The sequence below is a fragment of the Accipiter gentilis genome, chromosome 1, assembly GCF_929443795.1.
Source record: "Accipiter gentilis chromosome 1, bAccGen1.1, whole genome shotgun sequence".
Lineage (NCBI taxonomy): Eukaryota > Metazoa > Chordata > Aves > Accipitriformes > Accipitridae > Astur > Astur gentilis.
Window position 1 is genome coordinate 3,985,482 of NC_064880.1, and position 21,125 is coordinate 4,006,606.

The following is a 21,125-nucleotide window of genomic DNA, read 5'->3' on the forward strand; positions in this document are numbered from 1 at the left end:
AAATAAATTACAACTTGATGAAAAGCGCAGATAGTCTGTGACTGAAAATTTAACTTGAGGAGAAGCTCCACAAAAATGTCTTCATTTAAAATAAGAGAAGAAAATAAGGAAGGTTCTTCAAGTTGGTTTCAGCTCCGGCAGTGCTAGCTGTGATGGGAGAGGGGAGATTACTTCATTCTTAAATAATGGAGATTTTTTTGTGCCGTGTGAGGAATACACGGTCCTTCCGATACCTTAAGTTAGCCTTTTCTGCTGAGACGTGGAGTCTCTAGCCCATGCTGGTGAGCCATTGCCGGACTGACCGCAGACCTATAATTACAGCAGCAATCTGAACATTACTGGCTTGTCATCGGTAAATCTCCCAACACAAAGAATCAAGCCTAGCTAGTTCGGTGACACATCCTAAAAAAATGTTCCCCAGGCATACAGCATCAGGGCTGTCGCTGGGAAGTTCCTCCAGCTAAACGCTTGCTTTCGGGTAAAAGTGCTCAGTAGCTGAAAAGTCATATATCTGAATATCAGAATGTATGCGAAGCTGCATGTCTAGCTTAGGATAACAGGAATTCGAGGTAATATTCAGGTTGCTGAAAAGGCTGGAGTCAAAGTTGTAAACCAATTTGCTAGAACTGGCGTTATTAGCCATTCAACCCAAGGCTCCTGCTTGCACACCACAAGAAAGCAGAGAGCACATGGCAGCACACAGCACGCTGGCACTCCTCCAGGGCCGAGGACAGGGAAGAACTGTATTTCCCTAGGGAAATCAGAGCAACAAGGAAACAGTGGAGAATTCCCCTCGCTCTGGCACCAAGGCCATTTCCTCCAACGTCGCCTTTCTCGCTGTGTCACAGTGACACGACAGAGATGCTGCTTGTGCTGCTCGGGGCCAGGGATAGAACAAACCTTACGAGATAACAGCGTTTCCTCACCTCCCTTGGGTTCTCCTGGGACGTGAGGGGGGTCAGATCCCGCTGTGGATAGACAAAACCAGGCAGCATCGCCGGCTGGGGCCGCACTTGCCTGCTAGGCGGCACGCAGAACCCCGGTTCGAGGCACGAAAGCTCTGTCTGAGCATGCCAAAGAGAAGAGATTCACCCCCCCTGCCCCGCTATCTCCGCAACTGAATAGTGTTATCTGTCTCTTAGGCCTTGTTCATGCTGCCACCATAATATCTGAGTGCCTCCCAGACTAATAGACTGCCATAGCGAGGTCCCTACTTGACCTCATGGAGTCTTCTGCTCTCCTCCCTGCTCAGGTGTCGGGGAGCACCAGCTGGGGTAGGTTTTTCTGTTGTGGTTTGGTTATTTTTTTTTATTCTGCCCAGTGGGAGGCATGCACGGGGGAAGACTGCTCCCATCTATAACGCCACGGTGGTTCTGGTGAAAAGGCTTTGGCTGGCTGGCGGATCTCTGCTGGTTGCTTGCTTCTTTGCAGGACGTTTCACTTCGCCTTCGGTACGCAGCTTCGAACAGGGTACCTGGGTCATTCTCACCTCTAGCAGGGATCTGTTCCAGGCTCAGGATGCAGTGGAAGTCATGAACCTGCTCTTTGTTCCTTTCAAGGGGTTAAACGCAGGCCTGGTGACGGGTGTCTTCACATCATTGTTTAAAATGAAGGCTGTGGTTTTCTTCTCTTCTAGAGTCTCCCAGGGCTCTCTTTATTTCGCCGGCCTCCGTCATGTCGTGCTTCACGCAGCTGTGGCACTCCAACACGCCCGACTCTCCCACCAGCCCAGTCCCTGCATCTCCAAGTGAAATCCCCATCCCCATCAGCCCCATTGTTGTCACCTCCCCAGGGGATGGCAAGAAGAAGGGGAGGTCCCCAACCGACAAGCCGGGCTCTCCGAACCCAACGTCTCCGAAGCCGACCTCCCCCGTCGAGTGTTCCATTTGCTTCAACACCTACGACAACACCTTCAAGACGCCCAAGCTGCTCCAGTGCTCCCACGTTTTCTGCCTGGAGTGCGTGGCCCGCCTGAGCACGGGGCTGCCCCCAAATCAACCAGAGGACCAGCTCCCCTGTCCCTTCTGCAGGCAGCTGACCAGCATCCCTCTGGAAGGTGCCCCAGCACTCGAGACCAGCAAAGAGCTCCTCGCCACGCTGCCTCCCGAACTCCAGCAGGAGAAGGTGCTCTGGATGGAAGGGACCAAGCTCTGCTGCCGTCAGGCTTCCGATGACCCCGAGAACCCGGACTCGTGCATCTCCATCGACGTCGCCATGAGCAAGCCAGAAACTCCGGAGGCTCCCCCGACGGGGATAGCTGGGAGGCTGTCCCGCTGCGACATGTGCGACGACTGGAAACGCATAGTCCTCCTCTCCGCCTTGATCATCATCCTGTTCTGCATCATTCTGTGGCCGGTCCAGTGTGCCCTGAAGACGGGGAACCTCCGCTGCTTCACGAGGACTGTTGCAATGAGCAGGCCGGAGTATCTTCCCCCGAAACACACCACAGCGGCAACACCCGTGACACAACTCCCTTTCCCGTAGCGGCGAGGCGACCCCTCGCTCCCGTCTATCCCTCCCCACGGCACACGGCGGGGAGGCAGAACAGGGTTTACTGCCCTGACGGCATTCCTTGGTTTGCCGGCATTCCTCGGTTTGCCGGCAGACCCCCGCGACCCCACTCCCCTTCTGCGCCTTGCCCGTGGAACGCTCGCACCCGCTTCCAGGAGCTCTGCTGAAATACTCGCCCGCCAAGCTGCCTCCAGCCCAGGAATGCTCCAAGGAGCTGCCTCAGCATCCTGCTGCCAACCTTTCCATGGAAACCAGAGCTCTGAAAGCAACAGACGGGTTTTCTAGGACCGTTCGCCTTGAGTGGTGCACGGCTGTGTGCCACCTTGGCCCGATACCAGACGACAGCGGGTGCAGTTCCTAAAGGGCTATTTTTGCAATCAGAAGGATCTACATGATTATTCCTAAGAGGAGCCGGGATTGGGAGGGTAAAGATATGTTAAAGTCGCGTAAGCAGATGAAAATTGTCCTTATTCCACCTGCTTGAAACATTTCCTTGGCGTTACTCAGTGTTGGAGGTGTAAATGCTGCCTCCTGCTGACAAAACAGGGATCTATCACTGCTACCCACCCCCTGAGTTGTGTTACCATCCCGATGAGCTTTTGAACAGAACAGAGTAGCCATTCTCCTCGTTTTTCCGGAGAAGATGCTTGAAAATTCTGCTAGGCACACCGACACAGCAGTATAACCCTGCCCCTCAAGTGACTCCACCAGCGAACTTCATTCGTGCTTCTCACGGGCAAACTGTTGCCAAAACAATAGAAGTTTCACCTTTTGACGGCTTTACCCTCCTAATCTTAAAATGTGTCAGTATTAAGACACAGGCCAGTTGCTTACACTGTATTTTTATTTAATGCAGTGATCTTCTGACAGTGATTAACAAAAGTCTTCGTGATTAAGGCGGCTTACGATTAAATGTTTTCTATTCAAACACATGGATGTAAGACAGTATTGTATGCAAGTACCATACGTGTATGTATTAAATTATGTTTTATACAATGCAAGGTGTCAATCTGTAGCAATTACTCTGCATTTCCCTTCTTACTTGCAGCAGGACTGAGTCCAGCTGCGTTCCCAGATCCCAGATACACAGCAAGCGGGATGTCTGTACTCTGGCCCGTGCATCAGCTCTCCCAGTACAATCCTGCACGTGTGGACAGCTTTATCCAGTAAATTCATACTTACTACCATCTAGGCAGTGTTGTCCCAGGTGCCAATTCCCTCTGCGTTTACCTGATGTGACCTGAAAAATGAGAAGCTGCAAAGGATGCTTCCAGTCTCCCTTTCCAGAAAATCTAATTTGAAATTTAAAAAAAAAAAAAAAAAAAAAAATACTGAAGCAATGGCAGAAGTAACTCAAGTCTGTTGCTATGCAAAACTTCTGTGGAAAGCTGCTGCGTGTGCTGTATCTGCAACACCTTTGTTGTTAGGCTGCAGGCTGGTATTATCTGTGCCAGCCACATGTCTGCAGAAACTACTCCAGGCACTGTAACAACTTCTGCAAAGTCATCGGGCTTGACAGGGATTCTCACTGGTATCATCCCGTCCGTTCCCCCGTGCTTGTCACTGCAAGGGTATCTTCACAGCACCAATTTAAGTGTGTTCTTGGAAAAAGTGACGCACCAAGACTTAAGGCAGAGAAGGCACTTCCATTTTACCCAAGGTGCATTTGGGACTAAGCCCAGCAAATAGACACTAGTAGAGATGAAGTGCTTTGTTGTTACATCTTTGTTACCGTTCACCTCCCACTAATGAGACCTAAGGGCAGGGGAGAGGGAAGTAACACCTTCAGCCTCATAAAATCTATTGTTACGGTGGCAAAGGGGCCACAGAGATGTTCTCCCAGTTCCAATCGTTCCTAGTAGTGTGTCACAGCATCCCTGTGGGGGCTGTCCCTTTGCATTTCCCCTTCTCGCCACGCACTTGGAAACAAAGGTTGAAGGTTTAGGTAGCACGCAGCTGAACCTCTCGCTCATGCATAGTCAAAAGGGAGATTCAAATCAAGGGAAAACAGGGCCCTGAACAGCAGCATTTGGCCATGGGAGACATTCAGGATGACCCATTGTCCACACCAACCGGCAGTCACTTTCCCCAAAAGCAAACTACTTAGAAAGAAAGGGCGGGGGGGGGGGGGGAGGGGCGGGAAAAAAAAAAGCCTTGAGAATATTCAACATTTATTAAAAGTGCAATAAAAATAAACATTTCTCCTGTCCCTGTGACAAGGGACCAGAAAGACCAGCCAGGAAATACAGCCAAGGTATGTCATTGTGCTTTTCTTCAACCCCTCCTGCTCAACACTGGGAGCTGGCAACTCCAGGCACTAATACCCCAACCACACAGCAAGTCCATCCAGTTCCAGAGACCTCGGAGGACTTCAAGACCAGCCCCACGCAGGCTCTGGAGGTTCAGGCACTGGCACAGAGCACACCTTCAGGCACTGATGAATCCTGCAGGAAGGGGTTCTTTGGCAGGCTTTAGGGCTGAAACAGCAGGGAGCACTGGCAGTCACAAGTCGAGATTTAAATCAACAGAGCTGGAATACTCCACTCGGTGACACGCTCATCTTCATGGCACTGGTCAAGTCACAGACGCTCCTACAACACCCCTAACTCAGCAGACACAACACTTGCCTTGTCATATAGTTGCGGGGATGGGGGTCGAAAAAAAATAAAGAGGTCATGCCACAAGGTAATGGCAGAGCTGCATCAAGATCGGAGGGACCCAGCTCAAAAAGTTCAGCTCAGATTAGTATCCTAGGCTGTTACTCACTAGGGGTGGCTAAAAGCACAGCGCACAGTGAAAGCTGCTTTCCTAGGCTTCAGCACCCATCAGCTACGTAGGATTTCACTTAGCTCAACATTCAGACCCACACAGTCAAGGATGGAGATGCTCACCTCTGTCTCTCGATTCTGCTACGAAACCACGTGCAGAGCAGCTAGCAGGCTCTCGGGCACACACACACACACACACACGCATCTGCTGTATTACAGCAGCAGGGATTGCTCGGTGTGCTTTGGCAGGGTTGCGTAGAAATCTAGAACCGGTACAAGCCAAAAGGGAGCGTGAGAAGAAGAATCAACAGAGGTGCAAATACCTGGGTCCAGGCAGCGCGCTCTATTTCTCACCCTCACAGGCAGCAAAGTTACTCCCGGATTTAGTCTAAAAACGCTTCTAAGCTTAGAAATGATTGACCTAATGAAAACATTAAAGTGTACTAACTTTTTACTAACGCCCTAAGTGGGCAACCCTGGGAAAGCTTTTAAGCAAATAGTCATTTCTGTTCCTTTTAACAATTTGTGTGTAAAAAATAAGAATCTTAAATTAAAAAAAAAAAAAACAACCAACAAAAAGAAAACCAAAAACTGAGCCTTGATGCCCTAACGAACGTCCAGAGGCACTTCCACATAAATATCAACCTACTGATACAAGAGAGAATGGGAGAAGATCCTTCTCATCAATAAGTTAGGTCAAGGCATGTTCTTAGGCGCAGACTCTGCTTGCTTCTTACAGTCAGCTTCTTACTTCCTCGCTGAATCCAAGGTGCTTAGGGAAGGCAAGATGGGCAAAAAAAGTTGTCCGCAATCGCAGAACTTGGAAAGGGTGGACGTAAACACTGTAAATCCTGCATTCCAAAACAAGAAGGAAGAAGGGTGGCTTGGTTTATAACTGGGAGAAAAGTACATCGATAAGGTTACAGAGCTGAGACACTCCCAGCGTGTGAAGTCTATGTTTGCATACATAGCACAGTCTTGTTCTCGGAGTCCGACACTTTCCTGACGTTAACGGGCCGAAAAGCAGATCTCCCCCCCTCACCGGTAACGTCGTAAATACGTTTCCCTCTTGAGATCCCATTACCCCGTTCCCCCCACTCAGCAGCTGGCCACAGCCACATTAGGCTCCGTCCAATTTCGTCAGAGCATAGCTGCCTTCCCTGATGCAGGCAGAGCCGCAGAAATCTGCATAAGCTGAGCTGAAGAGGAGCCGGGTGAAATGCAATGTCAACAGCCTGTGGTGACACTCTCGGTTCATCAAGGGAAGCATTCCTACCTGTGCAGCCTCCGTACAGCTCACCTCCGGCTCTTTTATCGCCCTGTATTACTCATCCCTGAAACCTTTGGGCTTTTGATGTTAAGGTTCTCGTAGACGGAAGCTGACTCGTCATCAACCCTGTGGAGAAACAAAGCCCTGTTATTAACAGCCTCGCTGCTCTGGATCTTTTCCCAGAGGAAGGTGGCCAGTGGGAACTGGGTAATAGCCCAGCCGAGCTGCCTTTTTCCCTCCCCAGCCTTGTAGGTAGGATGACATCGGGTTACCCGCTGTTCTTACTCCCTGTTTTCTCTCCTTCTGGCTGGGCCACCCTTCCTACGTTCAAATACGGTTTGGGGATGGAGCCTTGAACGTTTCCCCGCACGTCAGCCTCTCCTGGATGCAAAGTTTCTGCAGGATCAGTGGATACAGTTCCCAGTATTTCCTACTCCTACTGTTTCTACATACCCAATGTCTCTGGATTTTCCAAAATCTAATGGAAGGAGAGGGCTGCTCCAAAGACCAGATCCAAGTACCTCTGAAGCAGGTCTGACACCCAAAGCTGAACTCACGGGAGCTCTCTGGAGTAGTACCAGCCACGTAGAGCTCATCTTGCTCAGCTCAGTCCCACACGGTCCTCCCCCCCCTTCATTTATTCAGAGCTGCAATTTCAAAGTTGGGCATTTTTAAACAGGACACAAACGTTTCTAGAGTCCAGCGGGGAAGATCCCAACTGGCCAGATCCAGCGGGAGCCAGAAGGTTCATAATGCCAGCGAAGGATCCAGATTTCCCTTTGGCACTGCCTGAGCAGGCAGGAGCCACCAGCACTCCGGTGGTGGCCAAACGCCCAGAGAAGGACGTGCGACATCTCTTTTTTGCCTTCTTCAGTTGGATTTTTCATTCTGCGTGAGCCCAGCAACAGCATTTCTGCCTTCGCTTTAACACCCACTCCTCTGCTCCTGCCTAGCCACCTCTTCTTTCAAAACCGATCCTGCAATTCAAGGTGCCCAAAAGCTCTGATATTATACAACTGACGTACATCCCTACCCCACTCACCTTCCACTTACAACCCCCTTTCCATCACTCGCTGGTATCCCATTACTTGGGCCGAGAGGGAAAAACATCATCTGGGGGTATTTTCTCTCTGCTTATGTAAAGAACTCATGCTACTTAGCACATGCTCCCTCTCCGCATGGGTGTGAATCCACCTCCCTCTGCTCTCTTCTCGTTTTCCTTCAGATTTTGCTGTAAAAGTCCCTCAGTAGCACGGTTTCACTCTCTAGCTGATTCTCCAGAGCCATCCTCCATAGCCAAGGATATGGGGCACTACTCGCTAAAGGCTAGGATTTATTTCCTCCTCTCCTTTCCAAAAGCGTAGCACGCAAGCAAAGCAGGCTGCTACCGCCACTGCTGACAGTGTGGTGGCATCACCTGTTTATTTTTAGCCATTCCCATACGATAGCCAGCAACCGGTCAGGTTTCAGGTATGGGAGAGGCAGGCTGGCAAAGGATAAATAGCGGGGCCTTTGCTCAGGCTGTTCCCTCCACTGCTGCAGAAGTTCTTAGCCCCGGCAGAGAGATGTTCAGCTTACGCAGACTGGGTCCGTGGCGAAGGGGGCTGCCCTTTGGCTCTGCCTTTTTCCATAGGAGCGTAGCCGATATTCAAGTAGTCTCGCTCTTTCCTTTTATTCCTCTGAAAGAGAAAGCAAAGGCAATAAAACCCCCACTCGGTGCAGATACAGAAGCAAGCCTTACAAGACCCTGTATGCCAGCAGGGGAGCACTGGGCGTGGGTTTATTTCCACGCGTTCAGGGCAGTATTTGAGTTCCAGGGAGAAGGGAGGAGTGGAAGTGGTGTTTGGTGTGGGCCAAGTTCTGCCCTTCCTTTCCCAACCAAGCCGAACGGGACTCACCTGTTCTTCTTCCAACCTCTTCTGCTCAGCCTCAATGTACTGCTGAACAGCCATGTAAACAAACTTGTACTGCGCCTCTGTCTGCACCATGCCCGAACGTTGCCTGCGTACCATCTGGATAGTTTTGGGGATGTCGATATCGCAGTCCAAACCTGCTCAAGAGCGAGAAGGTGAGGTTTAGGGAGCGGGAATTAGGTTGAAAAATTATTTTCTTAGGACAGCTTTGAAAGCTTTCGGTATCTCGCTGCACACAGTCTCAGCAAAGCCCCAGAATATTGTGAAAGGATTTGGTGCATCTCTGTGCCTAGGAGATTTATTTTTTTTTTTTCTTTTCTTTTTTCTTTGTTATTCCTGCAAGAGCACCTTGGGCTTAGAATGGCTGAGGCAGGGCTGACTTGCTTGGAGCCAGGGGACGGGAGGGGAATTAGGTCTGCTCTGCGGCAACTTCCTATAGATCCAGACTTACCACCCTCGCACGGTTTACGAAATAGATGCAACCATTTATGAAATAGATGCAACCATTGCTGAAGAGGGTCTACCTGCCTCGAGGCTCCGGGACCAGACTCAGAGATACCACGGAGAATTCCACAGCAGCTCTAGAATTTCAGATAAGGGTGACAGCCCTTCTACACAGAAGAGTCTGGGGGATTCATTTCTAAAAGGACTACTGGGGTTATACCCTTACTGAACCTGTTTCATCCCGGCCTCAATAAAAGAGGGTTGTCCAGGAGACCTTGAAATCCTGGCCCCACTGATGCCAACGAGAAGGCTCTCGGGTGCTGTGCTGCTGAAAACATCTCCTTTACTAGAGGGCTGCCTATGTGCACACCCGCTCGGCGAAGGTTCACGTTTCATTAGGTTAGAGCTCCGCTTTTTGGCCCCCAGAGAAATGGGGAACTGGGCACAGTACAAAAGCCCTTCTCACCCTGCAGTCAGGCTAAACCTATGCCCACTGTTTCCCGGACGAGTCAAACCCACTGCTCGGAGATCACGTACCCACTGCTTGCACAAGAGTGGGGTTATGCCATAACTGGTCAGAGCAAGGCAAAAGGTGAAAGCCGTGAGATAGGCAGGGAGACATACCTTGCCTGTGAATAATATCCACCAGAATATCTATCACTATGATCGTGCCCGTACGTCCTATTCCAGCACTGGAAAGAGAAAAGAAATAACGATTGCAGGAAGAAACATTCCCCAGAGTTAAGTCAGCTCAGCTCCCACGCTCATCTGCATGCCTGGTCCATCCTGGGCAGATATGGCATGGATGCTATAAGATAAGCTCAGCCAAACACTGACCCTTAGGAGATCGGAGTCTAGCAGGCTGTATCAGAGCTATCAACTCCAGATCAGGTCTGCTCTTCCCTGCGCTATCACCAGCAAGGCTCCAGAGGAGGGCTTTATTTTCCCGTGTCTATACTTATATCCCAATCGCCCACCATCAGCTCCCATGATGACCCAGCCGCGGGCCACTGGTTCGTACCTGCAGTGCACTATGATGGGCCCCGTGTCTGGAATGCTTCGCTGTGCCCGATTCACTTGGTCCAGAAAGCTCAGAACCCCTCCTGGTTCATTGGGCACCCCGTGGTCCGGCCAGCTAAAATACTGATAGTGCTTCACCAGTCGTGGGCGCTCATCCTGCAGGGAGCAGAGACCCACCACCGAGTTAGAAAACTCCTCCTGGTAGAAGGCTTCTATCCTTCCTTTCTTTTTATCAAACCTGGGGCAAAGTGGCCCAGAACTTAAAAGAGTGGGACCGTTAAGGAAAAAAAAAAAAAAAAAAAAAAAAAATTAAATTACAGAAAAGTGACATCTCTCTCCCCGGCGGTTCCAGCACCAGCCCATTCCCAGTACAGCGGGCAACCAGCAGCAGAGGACTCACCCTGTCAGTCCGCAAGATCTCCAGCTCCCGAAGGTAGTAGCCCTGGGCCTCACGTTCGCTCACGTTCCGCACACAGATGCACCCATACTCCTTGGTGCAACTCTTGTCCGGCCAGTAACGGAAGCATTTGTTCTGCAGCAACAGCAGATAGCTGCTCGTTAGTTGAGACCGGCGAGCTGGAGGGTGAACCCCTGAACACCTCGCTCAGGGATGCTGCTGCGGTCAAAGGGTGCATAGCCCCAGCGTAGAGGTTTAAAGGAGAGCCATACACACAGAGCATTTCCTTTGAACTGGGGAGATACTGGGAAGGACCATTCCTATACGAAGGATGTGATCCCTAGGGAAATTTCCCTCCCCAGCTAGCCCCAGCCTCAGGTAGGCATTGCTTTGCCAAAGGTATAGTCCTGACACACAGCATCTGACCCCTTGGTCTGGTCATTGCCTAATTCCTGAGCCAAATCTCCATCCCAAGGGGCTGCACAGTCTACCTGTACCTGTTCTGTCCTCCAGCCTGTTCCCTCTTTGCTATAGCGACTTTGCCAGCACAAAAGGCAGCTTGCGAGTAGAGCTATCTTTATCTCATCTCCGCGCTAGGCTGCTGCAAGCACAGCCTCCCCCTCATTCCCAAGCAAAACTGTGAGTGCCAATCATCATTAGCTCCTCTCTTTGCTAGGGAAGGGTGTTCTGGTCAATAGCTCTGCATGGAATCATGGAATTTCACCATATTCCTTGGCCCCTTACCAATCCACTCTTAGTGAAATGCGTGCAGGTGGTACACAGAGAGGTTGTAGAATTTCTTTTGCCTCTCACACAGCTTGCAATGAGCTGCCCCCCCCAGCTTCCCAGCTTGCTGTAACAAGCACGATGCCTTCTCTCTCTCTTTCTCTGCCACCTGCAGCTCCCCAGAGCCTTGAAGCAAGTCATATGAGGGACACCCCATTAATATTCATGGGGCTAGGGAGATAGGCTGTGCAGAGCAAAGTGGTATGTTTCTGTCATGAAGAAGAGCTAAAGCATCATTACAAGGCAGAAGAGAAATGAAATGAAAGCTAGCCAGAGACAACTCAACTGAACACTATTAGTACTAGCAGTACTTTCAGGCTTGGGGACAGCACCCTACTAGTGCTCACCCTGCCTCGCTCCACCTCCTTGGTAGTCATGACAATGACGTGACTGTTCTCTTGGTAGACCATGGCCCAGAAGTCATTCACTGTTGTCTGCAGGCAGCCCTGGGTGGCTATGTAGATCTTGCAGTGCTCAGAGTTCCTTCCATCTTCAGGGATGCTCTGAGGAGCAAAAGGAGAGGGGGAGAAAAAGAAAAAAAAAAAAAAAGCCAACGATGCTGGAGTGAGGAATTGAAAATTGCTTTAGTGCACCTTTAGCAGCAAAGTCAGCACAGCCTGCCACGCAGGATTTCTGAGCTAGCTGATTTTGCTCTCTTGGTCAGACCTGCAGACGTGAACCGCTCTCATCGCCAGCTTCAACAGTCGCCAGCAAAATGGTCTGCCTGCCTCCAGGGACCTTTACGCTGCTGTAACACGCATTACTGCGCAACAGGCTCTTGCCAGCAGGCAGCTGCAGAAGTTGCAGGTGGACGTGGCTGGAACGAAGCCACCCTGAAGGTTTCCCAAAGGCTGGCACTTAAGTGCCAGAGCACCACTGCTGGAAATACAGCTTTGAGCAGCTCTTAGCTTACAGATGACAATTATAATTTGACCTCAGAGATAATATTCAATGACAGAGTGTCGAGGTCAGTCCCCTTAGACTTTCTGAAGAGGTAAGGAAAGGAGGGGATCGAGATAAACTGTTAGGTAGGGGCAAACAGGACACGGTAGAATGATGAGGTCTCTTGGGATACAGTAGAGAAATCCAGCGTTTGGCCTGGACCCAGTGAAAGATACTGGTCCTGCCAGGCCATGCCCTCAAGACTTACACCATTACTGCTCTTACCCACCCGAAACATAGCACGGGGCTGAGGACAGCCCCGACACGGTGTCTTCCCTTTCCCAAGTACCTTGATATAGTTGGCATTGATGTAGTCCGACCCGGGCACGCTCTCATCGACGTCTCGGAGTGCCACCCGCGTGGTATCAACTGAAGGAGAAGAGAGTCCAGAATGAACACGGGAGCACGGATGGGCTTTGATGCAGGGCAGTCACAGCGGCTCCCACAAGGCTCTTACTATGAAGTCACATGGGTAACTACTGCAAAATAAGGTATAAAATGCTCTCCTAATGACACTTAGCAGTACTCCACGCTACCCGGCTCACAGTTGTGTTGCCAATCTAGTAACTTGGATGGACATTAGCGAAACACAGTGTTGCTACAGACTAACGTGAGCTCAGGTTTTCCAGTATTTCCTTTGGAGGCTCTACCTCTGGCTCCATATGATTTCTGAACTACAACTGAGCTCTGAAGCGTATTCGGACTCCCAGCACAGAAGAGAGCAATTTCCCAGTTTCCCACGCACAAGGGAAGGACCAGGTTAGAAAAGGGATGGAGAACACCACGAACTAATTGGACCACTCCACTAGGATGGCATACGCCCCTTTCCAACTAGGCTATGATCAAAAAAAAAGCTCTGCAGGGTTAGCTAGCCCCAGAGAAGGCTGCAGAAATTGCGGTGAAAAAAACCCAAACCAGTATTCAGGGTCTCCTTACAGGGAAGGATGTTCTTGTAGCGATTCTTAGCCTTGTTCTCTGGTCGCTGTCCCTCTTTCCTGGGGTAGAGGAGCTTACACTCTTGCTGCTGCAGCATCTGTGGAGCAGAATACAAAAGAACAAACTGTTCTGGGCAGATGAGGGGAGTCAGAGGCAAAGGAAGGGCTCTTTCAACTAGCTGCTTGGATTCCTGATGCGGAGAAGAGTAGAGGGAGTGCTGGCAGGAAAGAAAAGGGAGCCAAGAAGCCGTTTGATGAGAGAGTTAATGGGGGGGAGAAGGCACAAATCCCTGCAGGGAACAAAAGGCACGCAGTTCTAGGATGACGAAGGAGAAACTGCCTCGGACATGAGAAAAAGCAATGAAAGAAAGGACCGGGAAGTAACTCGTGGAACACGGAAAACAGGAAAAGGAGAAACAGCATGGAGAAGAGGTCCTCAGTGCTGGAAAACCATGATGCTCCCATGAAAGAATGACATTCTTCACCCACAGGCACAAATGGGACAGAGCACAAACAGGAGCATCCCGTACCTCAAACTCTTCCCAGAACCCTTGCTTGGCCTTCTCACTGTGATCTGCCATTTTGTTCAGCTCCTTCACTCTGTTTTCAATGTTAGCTGCATTGATGCGTGTGGCGTTGAATGGCTGGAAGGCAGATGAAGGCAGAATAGAAATCGCTTTCAGTAACAGAAAGACAGGTAACTTTCCCCTTGAAAAAAAAACCAATTCCTGAATCCCTGGGAGTATTGGCAGGAGTTGGGTCCGTTCCCAAGGCCTTGAGTGCAGGGCCAGGGACCTCTCTGGCGAGTATGAGCCTGGACAAGCACGACAAGTAGCCAGCAGGGATTTTCTAGGGGCAGGGAGTTCCCAAAGAGCAGGGGCAGATCCGTGCACTCCCCCTGGAATTTGGACAAGCCCAGAACCAACAAGTATGTGCTAGAGCAGCTATTACCTGCTTCAGATGAACCACAGCTCCGGATTTCTCCACCATGGGGTTCTTCTTATAGTGCTCCACCAGGTCTGTGAGCGTGTCGAACCTCTCTCCTCCCCCCACGTCATACTTCCCATCCGGCTGCAGGGGAAAAAATGACAAAACCACGGTGAGACTCGAAGGGACAGCACCCAGCTGGGTCACCCACCCAGCGGGTTGAGCGGGGACGGTACGTTTCTCCACGTTTCCCACCTGGTAGTGGATCATGACGTGGGTCACGTGTGGTTTTCTGTCCCCAGTCTCCATCTTATCCTCGTTCGTCAGCACCGACAATACAAAGTCTCCTGGTTTGCTCTGGCTCTCTCGCACCAGAAAGCTACCTGGTTTCCCTTTCTCTGTCAGAAGCTTCTCTGCCTCCTTGCCGGTGAGGTGCCCATGGTACCACCTAAGGAGCGGGAACGGAGAGAGCAAGGTCAGCTCCGAAACGGACAGAGCATTGCCTTTAGACAAGAGCTACGCTCACTGCTGGGGGTGGCGTTCATGGGAAACCCATTTCTAGGCTCCCAGTCTGACTGCTCTCCCCACTGGCATGACACCGGCTTGAGTTATTTTTAGAAACAGTCCCCAGTGACTTTCCTCCAACGCTTTGCAATGTCACATCAATACCTTAGCCTGAGGCTGGAAACGTCAGGACTTTGCTCAATCCTCCCACCAAATGTGAAATGGCATCAGTGTATTAAACTGCCACGGGATGCGTGACAAGCACTGTCATCTAGGGATAGGGCTCTGACGAAGCTGTAAGAAACACCATTCTGGCAGTTCTTACTTGAAGGTGGCTACGTTTTCCTTTAATATGGAAAAACCCGAATGCGTGGAGTCAGCAGGCTGTAGTCGGACAGTATCAGACCCAAGCATGGACAACACCAACCAGGAACAAGATGCTTTGACACAGTTTGGGAAGGATTTTCAAAAGGGTCCTCCTAGCTGTAATTACTGCTGCTCCCCTCTCAGGTCACTAACCTCAGCTCAGGTCTGGCTGAGGGAGAACAGAAGCACCCTACAGGCTCGCCTGGAGTGGCAAAACCGGGTTCCCCGCTGTGCCCAGGACGCTTCTCCCCCTCCAGCCCTGCCCGCGGTCTCCGACCAGCGGTGATCACAACGTGCAAAGGTTTGTGCTCAGCTCTTCCCGAGCCTCGCTGCGTGGGCGTGAGTTGCTCCACCTCTCCGCCTGTGTACACCTTGCGTGCACATGCCCCTGTTTCTCCATCTCCATAAAGACAAATAACAGTTTGGAGTGAAGCAGAGGTGTTTTGTTTTTTTTTTTGCCTCGGAGCCTTCAAGCCCCACGGCTCCATCAATACTCAGCAGTGGCTCTGGGCAGATGCCACAGGTCCCACTTTGAAGACGCTGGCTCCTGGCCTGCCAGCCAAGCCGCCAGGAATTCAGAGAGGCTCAAAATAACCTTCCAGGGGCGATGCAATGGCATCACGTCACATCTCAGCAACTTTGTCCCGGAGGACGAAGTTTATAGAAGAGCAGTCAGTGATGCTGGGCCTTTCAAGTCCCGACTCAGCACGCTGCAAAGGCAGCCTTTACAAGCCTGACTGGGAAGACCTCTAAAGAGCAAAAGTCCTTCCCGGAGGCTTGGGAAGGCATTAGGATCATGGGGCTGCACGAGTCGTACTGCTGCGGAGGGCAGAACGGCCAACCTCTGGTGAAGTACTTCGGTGCCTGCTTACAGCACTGCTGCTATTCAAGCCCAGGTCTTGGAAACACTGCTTACCCTGACGCACCCCGCTATATTCTGACACCGTCGTCATTTCGTATATTTAGAGGACTGGGACCCTTTTCCCTCCCTTCTCCCTGATGCCACCAGATGTGTGGTCTGGAGCAGAAACCTTTCTGGAGCTTCCTTGCCAAGCCAGACTTTCCTTGGCAGGAGAAGAGGGGGAAACCCAGCTGAAGGGGGTTTCCACTTTTCCAGAGCTTCTGCTAACATGAGCAGCTGCCCGGCTGCTTTTCACACCGCGATCTGGAACGAGCAAAGAAACCACCCTGGCAACAAGGGAGCACATGAGCTGGAGGGACTTCCCAGCGCCCGGGCCCATTCGGCTCACATGACGGCGTGGAGGGGAGCGCTTCTGCTCCATTTCAGGAACTGAGACTGGTCACAGCTTCGCCTTACCCCGGCTGCTAAAGTTAGAGTAGTTCGGGGCTTGCTTTGGCATCGCCAGCCGCCTGACTAGGTGTTCCCCTTTCCAACCCACCGTGTCAGCTGCTGCATATGACACTGGGGAAACTGAGGGGGAGGAAAAGGGGAAAAAAGGGGTCACTGGAGTGTCACGGACCAAGGGGAGGAAAGAAGGTCACTAATCGGCTGGCAGAAATATCCTAAAGTAGCCCGAGGCAAGCCACTTCTCCCAGCAAGTCAGCCATCCCCATCCCTGCAAGGCAACGGTGGGTTGCTACTAGGATGAATAGTGGTTATAGACAGAGATCAGATGGGGAAGACTTTTTATTGGGCATTTCTACCCAGCGTTCTGCAGGCAGACAAGTCACTGGCAGGTGTTTGGTTTCTTTTAAAACCAAAGCTGCGTGCCTCCTGCAGGAGCCCTTGCGGATGGACTCATACTGCTCCTGTTGGACGGGGCTCTGAGCAACCCCATCTAGTTGAAGATGTCCCTGCTCATCGCACGGGGAGGAGGGGGGTGGACTAGATGACCTTTAAAGGTCCCTTCCAACCCAAACTATTCCATGATTCTACGATTCTATGTTCCCAGTTGCCTAAAAGCTAGAGAAAGCTTATTAGCACACGCTGACGCTGAGCAAGTACCAGCTTCTGGGCCTTGCTAGCGTTACCTAGCCAGCTTCTGGTCACGTCGGCACGCAGAGCGGCTCGGGAACCATATCCCAGCGATGTACAGCTTTTGGGTCACAAAAGCTAAATCGCACCCAAACATACTCTGTTTCGGGCTCCTTTCCAAACCCAGGCCAGGTACAACTATCCGGCCTGAGCCATCTGGGAAGACAGCATCACCGTCACCAGGAAAGGCTTTTAGAGAGTGTGGCTTACCTCTCCGAGGTGGGGTCCTGGCAGTTGAGAGGGTACTTCAGCTCGATGACATTGCTGTTCTTCTCCCGCAGCAGCCCTTGCTGCTCGGTGTAGTACTGCACCAGCTCTGCCAGCGTGGCGAACTTCTCGCCGCCGTACAGGTCATAGTAATCCCCCGTGTTCTGGATCTTAATGTGCGTCACCTCATCGTTCCTTCTGAGGAAGGAAGGCAAACGAGCGTGAGAGAATGGAAACCCAGCACCGGTCTTCAGAGTCCAGATGCCTCCTGAACACCACCCACCTCTAAGCTGCACCCTTCGCCCAGGTGCCGCTCACGCTGGCCACGCTCCTACATTAGGGAAGGGATGGATGCTCCTCGGCCAAGGTTACACGGCCAAGAACTGACTGTACCTCGCAAGCTCCCTTTCCCAGATCCACCTCACACAGAGGAGGGGAATAATTCCTCCTCTGCCACCGCTTCCAATTCCTACACTACTTGCCCTCTCGGCTGGATGAGGCTCTGACCTTGCTCTGGTTTACAGCGAACAGTTTTCTATGCACTGGGGTATTTGCTATCATCTAATTCGTTTAAAAAAAAAAGGAAAAAAAAAAAATCACCCAAACCAAGACATTACTCAATATTTGCAAACCCTATAAACCGTAGCACAAGGGTTAATGCTTTCCTCTCTCCAGTGGTGCCCTCCAGGCTCAAGGGAATATGGCTGGGTGCCTTTATCAGCCTGTTCTAAGAGCCCCCTTAACCCAGCAAAGCCCAGTCTCCTTCCTCCGAAGGCCACACTAACCTCCGAGAGGTAGGTTAATTGCATTTTAAATGCACTTAGCAGCAGCCCTCCTGAGCCGGGGAGACATGGCTGGAAGCCCATTGCTTGATGGACGAGCTGGGTCAAAGAGAGATTCGTAAATCTGGCAAATTTCTCCTTCTTTCCCTTGCTGAGCTGCTCCCAGCCTCTCTCAATTTGTTGCCAAAGCAACCGTGACAGCGAGATGCGGGAGACTCAAGGTGGTATAAGCAGCGTACCAGGTCAGACAGAAAAGCCATTTCCCGGAGTGGGGAATTAGAAAGACTACAGTGGTCTGTGCACGAGGTTAAATGGAAGGAAGAACTGGACCACGGCAGGGACTCTGGGGCTCCCAGTAGTGGTATTGCCCCCATTTCTGCTATCTTTCTGCAGCAGGGGACAGCCCCCGTAGCAATGCCGTGAAAGATACCTGGATGGTATCGGATATCTTGCCCCAGCTCCACAAAATCATCTCCTGTTTAGTTTTCCTGGGCTGCAGGTACTGTCTACCTCAGAGTCTGGACTCTACCTCTTTATTTCGGAGAAAGGTTAAGATCTGGCCCTCGAATGCAAGCAGTGGCAAAAGGCTCCGTCTGCCTTAGGGGATTCTGGCGCGGGGGCAGAACACAGCCCGGCTGTGTCGGCTGGATGTGCGCACCAGGGTGCGTGGTAGCCTCATTTCACTGCACTTGTCACTCGCTAAGGGTCCCGGTATCACGTTAAGTCCGCACAGGGCTTGCGGTGGTGTCATTTTATTTGGATAGCTTTGCGCAAGTTCCTCTAGTCCAGACAAGTGCTTGGAGCAGCACCGAGGTGGCCGGGTTCTCCTCCGGCAGAGAGGATCCAGCTGTTTTTCCATCCTGCTTTGCACATGCAAGACAGATGCCTGGCTCCGTGGGGAAGGTAAGAAACAACCTCTTCCCTCGTATGTCCTCTTGAATACTACACTGAACTAGACACAGCAAGGTCTAATGAAAGTCCACCGGGGAGGACTCTGCTGACTTTGCAATAACTCACTCTCCCCAAAGGCCTGACAGCAGAGGACATCGAATTCCACAAGCCCCGGGCTGTGTATCTGCAGGACTGCGGGATGACTGGTGAAGGGCATACGGAACACCACGAGAAGTACGGCGGCCTCTCCCAGCGACGGGATGGTCACTACCACCCCTGGGACGCACTCACGTTGCCCAGGGGCACGGCTGCCTTTACGTAACTACTGCCACGGATTTTCCAATTTCCACGTATCTCGGGGATTTTAACAGCCACGGCTTTTGGCACGCGAGGGGCTCGTCATGTGCGCAAGCAGATTAAACGCTGACTGTCCAATATGCTGTGCTAGAGTACGCAGCAGCAGCTCGGCAAGAAGACGATGCCAAGCTGGCACTTGGCAATGAGATCTCTGTGTGCTAAGCCTTGAAGAGCCCACAGAAACATTCACAGCAGCGTACTAGCACAGCCACTGTGTGCCCCTCCTCCAGACCTGCCTTTATTAGAAGCATGACTTATGATTAGACGGCAACACTCTTAGCCACATTCAAGCCACGGTCACCACGTGTCATGTGGTTCGTCCTGACAGATGGCCGTATTGCCATTTACTCCATCCCAGTTGCTAAAGAGGACTTTGTCAGTGTAGAATCAGCAGTTCCAGTTTGTGCTCACGCAGCCCTTCTTGGATGCTTTGTCTGGCACCGAGGTGATTTCCAGTTAGTGCCAATTCGGTGGCAACAACCAACCGAGTGTGGACAGAGACAGCATCCACGGTGTTACCGTCAGCCCACATTAACAGCAAAACAAAAACCAGCAGAAGACTGACAAACAGGCCTGAGGTGAGAAAAATCTGCATCTGGATCCTGCACAGTCACACTACACCTTCATGACAAGGTCTTGGAGACAGAACCCGACTGTCGGTAATACAGGAAACCGGTGAGTGGCACTCCTGGGTATTTAGAGAGACCCAGTTAACTCTTCATGGTACATCTGAGAAGTCTAAGTTCTGACCTGGCCTGCCACACCAACTCCAGCTGTCCTATGGGCAGAGACTTCAAAGTTTGGCAATATTTGCATCTAGGGTACGAGCAGAACTCGCTCGGTGGAAATGAAAACTGGCTGTGAAATTCAGATCCCAGCCAGCGCTCCGATGACAATGCCTCTTCTCCGAGAGGAGCTGGCACATAAAACGCTTCTGCCGTTCATGCCAGCAGCTGGACGTGAAGAGCCTTTGTGCGGCACAGAAGGCAGCAGACGAAACTGTGTTTTTGCCACTTGGCCTGAGGCTCAAAAGCTCCCTTCTTTCCACAGCTCTGTCCCCACATCCCAACCCCAGTGACCTACAAAGGCTCAGTTCACAGACCCACTCCCCACCCCCAAGGCCTTCGAGCACTTCAGGGATGAAAAGCAGAGAGATAATCAACGTCATTTATCCCATGAGCCCTCAAGGTCATGCTAAACACAAAGGGCATTGATCGATTCCCATTTCCTTCCCATTTTCTTCGCTCAAAGCTTGCGTCACCTCTTGCAGCTCCAAACTGGGCAGCAGAACTGGACTGCACAGCAGCAGCATCCATTCGACTGGGCCCTCGACATGCTGGCTGGTGAAATAAAGCACAAAGGAGATGCCCAGAATACTCAGCTGCCCTGTGCTGGAGGGCATGGCTACTTCTGACCAACAGCTCTCATACAGGGATGCAGCACTGTTTAATAGCAGACGCCAGCTTTTTTGGCAGCTTCAGAGTCAGCACTTGGATAAATGAGAGTTGCCTCCGTTTCGAGCTAAGCTTCTTTGCCCTATCATCAGCACAACTCCTTAGCTAGATATCCAGCAGGGTTTCTTGATCCAAAACATTCCAGCTTGTGAATCTGTGTCCATACTGCAGTGACCACCAGCGTGGATGCAGTCTGCTCTTCTTCGCAACAGAGCGCAGTCAATAAGAAGAGGACTCGCAAAAAAAACCCAAACAGACCCTTTGTTGTCACTGAAGGCAAAAGAACCACTTTAAATGTCAGAAATACCTTTGAGTGTTGCATCCCCAAAAGTCTTTTTTGGTCATGTGGTTTTCCTGCCTGTGTCAGACAGAGAAAGCCTAGAACTTCACAGCATGCCTATATGACCTCTCTGACAAGCTGCAAAAAGCAATCCAAAACCCCCCCTAAAGACTCTCTATGAAAAAAAACCCAAAAACCAAGAAGATACTCCCACAGGGTTTAGAAACTTCACTGAATGTTTGCTTTCAACTAAATGAGAGCTTGGGCTCTCGGAGAAAACTCACCGTCCACCAATACAGCACAACAGAACCAACTGACATTTGCATGCCATTTCAGAGACACAGCCACGTGCATTCGAGAGATTAGGTGTGGGTT

General features: G+C 51.2%; 2 protein-coding genes across 3 annotated transcripts in view; one reads left to right on the top strand and one right to left on the bottom strand.

Moving 5' to 3' along the window:
* Positions 1–1,222: 1,222 nt before the first annotated feature.
* Positions 1,223–2,484, top strand: RNF223 (ring finger protein 223). Its single transcript, XM_049805613.1, has 2 exons — positions 1,223–1,274; positions 1,637–2,484. The coding sequence occupies exons 1-2, from the start codon at positions 1,223–1,225 to the stop codon at positions 2,482–2,484; spliced, it is 900 nt and encodes a 299-aa protein (XP_049661570.1).
* Positions 2,485–4,669: 2,185 nt separating this feature from the next.
* Positions 4,670–21,125, bottom strand: part of LOC126038362 (tyrosine-protein phosphatase non-receptor type 11-like) — a 40,502-nt gene continuing 24,046 nt past the window's right edge. For both annotated transcript variants that reach the window (XM_049800049.1, XM_049800038.1), the window contains 14 exons: positions 16,990–17,184; positions 14,169–14,361; positions 13,938–14,057; positions 13,517–13,630; positions 12,988–13,084; positions 12,341–12,420; positions 11,457–11,612; positions 10,327–10,458; positions 9,928–10,082; positions 9,531–9,598; positions 8,448–8,599; positions 8,128–8,228; positions 6,556–6,675; positions 4,670–6,130 (listed from right to left, as the gene is read on the bottom strand). In XM_049800049.1, coding sequence (XP_049656006.1) covers positions 6,591–6,675; positions 8,128–8,228; positions 8,448–8,599; positions 9,531–9,598; positions 9,928–10,082; positions 10,327–10,458; positions 11,457–11,612; positions 12,341–12,420; positions 12,988–13,084; positions 13,517–13,630; positions 13,938–14,057; positions 14,169–14,361; positions 16,990–17,184 — 1,648 coding nt within the window. In that variant the 3' untranslated portion in view covers positions 4,670–6,130; positions 6,556–6,590. The remainder of the gene's footprint in view (positions 6,131–6,555; positions 6,676–8,127; positions 8,229–8,447; positions 8,600–9,530; positions 9,599–9,927; positions 10,083–10,326; positions 10,459–11,456; positions 11,613–12,340; positions 12,421–12,987; positions 13,085–13,516; positions 13,631–13,937; positions 14,058–14,168; positions 14,362–16,989; positions 17,185–21,125) is intronic.